A 4,797-nucleotide genomic window follows, 5' to 3' on the forward strand; every position below is an offset into this window, starting at 1 on the left:
TTGATGCTGCATCCAAAGCAGCAAACGGATGACTGCGTGAAAGATATACTTTCCTCTTTGATCTCTTGAGATAAAGCTTCCAGCTGTTACTAAGGGGAATCATTTTGCAAAACCCTATGAATGGCATTAATTGATCCATTAAGAGCAGGGCTCTGATTTAACTTTTTTTGCATTGAAAACAAATATCTGATGATTGTTTTAAGTTATGAAGAATTTTAGCATCAAACAACACTCCTTTAAAAGAATGGATACATTAAATGTTACCAATATAAAACTTAGGCGTGCTCCTCACATGATTTCTGGCTCATGGATATGATGCTGCAGTAACACTGCTCTGCACCAATACTTGAATTTTACAAATACGACAACTTTATGATAACTCTTACTAACTGCTGCATAAATCAGAGACCAGTCAAATAGCATTATTGTGCCACCCAGTTTGAACATTGGTTTAGTGGCAACAAACTCAGAGGAGGCAGAGATTTGTATGGAATCATTAGTCGATAAATACGTCCCTGACTTAGATACACTTTACATATATTTGCTGTTGTGACATTTTTATTTTACACTCTTCTGTATACAAGTATAAGCACTTACAACATGCTTTGTGAAGCTCGATTGTACACAGTGAGAAAACACCATGATTTTCCTTCAAGGTATATTTATCATTAAAAAGGCCATGGTTCAAGTGGAAGGACTTGTTATTACAGAAATTATTATTACTGACAAAGATCTATAAAAAACACTTCTATGATACAAGTGTAATAATTTACAAGACATTTTGTGAATAGTTTGTACAAAGTGAATTAAAAAACATAGTACAGTAATGAAAAATAAATAAAATAAATATCGACAGAAAGTTTTTGGTTTGGTAGTTTTTTTAAACCTGGTGCATTCAGTAATGGAGCCAAATGCAAGGATTACAATACCTGAAAATTATTGATACTGGAATGGAGTCAGTGAATGTCTCATTCAACATTATGGACAATTTTTTATCCATCTTGAATCCTAAAATCAACTGAGATGGATTTGAGCTCTGTTATCTGTTTTAAGTAGTGTAAGATCTGTTATTTATGAAATATTCTAACTGACACAATTAAGCCCCATAACACAAAGGGTATACATATACTATTTAGGAGTTTGATTCACTTAAATTGCTTGCTTTATATTTATGAAATACAAAAACACAGTGAAGACCGGGTCGATTTGTGATTTATTAGGTAGATCAATATTCAATAAAAAAAGTTGTATAAATGCATTTCTGTTTATATATCTAGCTTTATATATAGATCGATATATAAATATGAATCATAAACATAAACATTTTTGTCCCTTTAGAATTCCTTACATTAGACAATACAGTAGTGACAAAGATATGTACTGAGTGCAACATTTACAATTGAAACATTAACTTTCCCATGTCTCTTTTGGATAAACTATATAAGAGACACGATTTCTAAATGACCTCAAACATGTCTTTGGCATTTCTGTACCCCATTTCACTTATCACACACACACACACACACACACACACACACACACACACACACACACACACACACACACACACACACACACACACACACACACACACTTAAAAGTCCAATCAAGATTTTTTTGTAGCTGATCATACTTTATTTTTTGAACAATAATTAAGTTCTGTACAGTCTTTTCAGGGGGTGATGTGAGTTCAGCTGGGTGCAGACTCAGTGGAGGCTGGCTGCTGCTGCCGCTGCTTCATAAGCTGTTCCTTCCGTGCAATTTGGAAATTCATCATGCAGTCTTTGAACGTCTGCACCTGGCTCTTGCACACACGCCAGTCCTGGTGTTCAGCCATGCACTCCTGCACAGCATAGTGCAGCTCAGCACAGCCAGTGCGGGAGATCATCTGTTCAACAGGGTCATCCTCATCATCGTCTTTACGGCTGCGGTCATGGGGTGAAGGGGACGCCATCCTTTTCCAATATAGTGCTTACTCAGTGGGTCTGCAGAGGACAACACATGATGTTATTACTGATAAACAGTTAATACAGTTTCAGTAACAACCACATAAACCTCCCCTGCTGTTCCTTCAGCACGCCTTTGCTGTTCAGGCCCTCTTCGCAGTGATATCTCTTAATCTTTGGCTGTAAAAGTTGTATTAATTGAACTAACTTCCTTTCAGTCAGAATTTTGAGAGGGCCAATTGACCCCCTTAATAAGATACTGCTGTATTGTTTCATTCATTGTCTGTTACATTTCCATTTTAATCATATTTCCTCAAATGTTTTGAGTGTTTATGGTTGATAGTGTAGGATGTAAATGTATCCTGTCTCTTAAGGCACTTCCACTTTGTGAAAAAGTATTTGTATTTTTTAATCAACTATTATGTAATTTGTGCAATATAAATGCATTTGACTGGCAAATAGTTCGTCAGTCCCTTTGCAGATTTCGATTTTACATACAAAACATGTGATGATGAAATGTAAGCTAGTTAAAGAATATGTTCACACACAATCAACGTCCATTGTTCTCACCTGTTTATTCTCTTTGGGCGAATCTGTCCGTCACTGATGTTACGTTTTCCATAACCTGCTTAATTCAGACCTTCTCGTAATCAACCCCACGGTCTCCGCGGAGGACACATTTGAGCGAAGGACGAAAGTGTAACCGTAAAATAGTTCCGTCGATCCCTACATCTGTTCCGCTTCAGAAAACTAATGACAATTAATGTCATTTTGTGAATAAATTCATGAATCAATGAATATGTGAATGAAAATATTGTTCACACTGCAGTTTTAAACCAAGTAGAGCCGTGAATATACAGTTTGAAGCCACTAGAATGCAGGCCACATCACAATTAGTTGTTCACGCTCTCTGGCCTACAGACAGATTGTTTTGTATGTTCTACAATGTGTATCTGTATAATGTACAGGGGTACGTGTAGCCAATAGAATACATAATTCTTATAGCCTGTTACAAAAATGTTGTTGTGTAATCACTCATCAAAATGATTTGAAAGCCTAATTTATAATGTTTTGAGTTGTTAACATTTAGAAACTAAAAGCTAACTAAACACAAAAACATTGTCGGTAGGCCTATTATCTCAGATAATATGAAGAGCAATAGGCTATGATCTGACTAATGGATCTTGCTTCAGAGTGGGCTTCTGATTAATAAGCCTTGTTTGATTGCATTTACTAATAGAGCGAACTGAGCCATTGAAATTAAAACTAATTTCCGGACGGACAACTGATAGCTCAGGCATGCAGGAAATGTTTCAAAGGGAATAAGCAGGAAGACAGTTGCAGTTGTAGTGAGATTTATTTTTCATTTCAAACATTTAATTGAAAAAATTTAGATGACTCAAATCATACAGGATTTTGACACATAGAGACCAGGGTTTACGTCCATGCCCGATCTGTTTGGTTTACTTAAACTTCATTAAAAAGACTTGGTTGAATATTGTAAAAGTCTCATACTTCAATATCAGCATTCACCTAATATTAAACCTTAATTTACTGGCTTGATGTGAACCAGCTCATCTGCAGTTGTTGCAATGGTGGATGAATCTTGATTACAATATCCAGATGGAATCTTTACAAGCATCTCCATGAGAAAGACTATTAAGTAGACAATTTAGCAGGGAAAAGGGGTTGGGGTTAGGTATGGGTCGGTTTAAGTAAGGGGAAACAGACTTTTACACTTTTACAGTCAAAGTGGCTTCATTAAAACCTGTTTAATGAAAAATCATCAAAAAGAGCCCAGGCTCTTGACCCATTACACTTAAAGCCTGAATTACTTATTTACACCCCTTATAACTTGCTCTTTAGTTAGTGTGTGCCAGTTAGATTTTTCTCACCAGAGGCAAGGCTCTGATTTTGAGCTCTTTGGTTTTCAAAGAATACACAATAGGATTGATGCAGGGTGGGATGCAAGAGGCCATCGAAAGGCTCAGCACAGCTGGTCCGGGTCAATCAGGCGCAGATAAAACCCAATAGTGAAAATGGTAATGAGAGGAATGTAAAACACAGCAACAAGGATGATATGCTCAATGCAAGTGGACAGAGCTTTAACCCGACTGTCTAAAGATTTCATTCTGAACACGGTCACCAGGATAGTCACATAAGACAGAAGAATAAAGCAGGGTCCCACAAGGATCATAACAGTGAGTAAAGAAGCTGCAGACCACTGCATTGAGTAATCATTACAGGCAAGTCTAAACACAGGCGCATAGTCACAGAAATAGCTGAACACTCTGACAGAATTGCAAAATGAGAGTCAGGTCATTATACCTGTTGAAAATGCTGTTACTCCTTGTATAAAAAGACCAAGTTACCGGCCCACAATACAAGACATTCTCTGCAAAGTGTTGACTGAGTTGTGACGAGAGGTAAACATATTGCAATTAACCTGTCATAGGCAAGTATAGGCAGTGCAAATGACTCCAAAGTCCCAAATGCATAATACACAAACATTTGTACCAAACACAAGTTGAATGGAATGAAATTGTCCTTAACGAGGAATATCTTAATCATGCATAAAGGAATAGTGCATGTGTTCAGGAATAAATCAATTACTGCCAGGTTGATCACAGCCAGAAACTTTGGAGTATGTAAGATGTGATTAAAGGCAATTACATAGATCACCAAACTGTTGAAGAGCACTGTAACCCCATAAACAAACGATAGAAAGATGAAGTACACACTGATGAAGGGAAATGTCTCAAATCCGATGATATAGAAGCCTGGAGGATCGAATGATGAGAGAGTCATTTAAAACAGTCCTGAGAAAAGACATAGTTGAACTCCACAGCCT

General features: G+C 36.9%; 1 protein-coding gene and 1 pseudogene across 1 annotated transcript; both read right to left on the reverse strand.

Moving 5' to 3' along the window:
- Nucleotides 1-1,530: 1,530 nt before the first annotated feature.
- On the reverse strand, nt 1,531-2,606 carry LOC129114927 (cytochrome c oxidase assembly factor 4 homolog, mitochondrial-like). The gene is made up of 2 exons (XM_054626798.1): nt 2,517-2,606; nt 1,531-1,985 (listed from the first exon to the last, which is right to left on the reverse strand). The coding sequence occupies exon 2, from the start codon at nt 1,952-1,954 to the stop codon at nt 1,691-1,693; it is 264 nt and encodes an 87-aa protein (XP_054482773.1). The 5' UTR covers nt 1,955-1,985; nt 2,517-2,606; the 3' UTR covers nt 1,531-1,690.
- A 123-nt stretch (nt 2,607-2,729) lies between these two features.
- On the reverse strand, nt 2,730-4,726 carry LOC129114928 (olfactory receptor 2AT4-like; annotated as a pseudogene).
- Nucleotides 4,727-4,797: the final 71 nt, after the last annotated feature.

This window comes from Anoplopoma fimbria, unplaced genomic scaffold, assembly GCF_027596085.1.
Source record: "Anoplopoma fimbria isolate UVic2021 breed Golden Eagle Sablefish unplaced genomic scaffold, Afim_UVic_2022 Un_contig_11094_pilon_pilon, whole genome shotgun sequence".
Classification (NCBI taxonomy): domain Eukaryota; kingdom Metazoa; phylum Chordata; class Actinopteri; order Perciformes; family Anoplopomatidae; genus Anoplopoma; species Anoplopoma fimbria.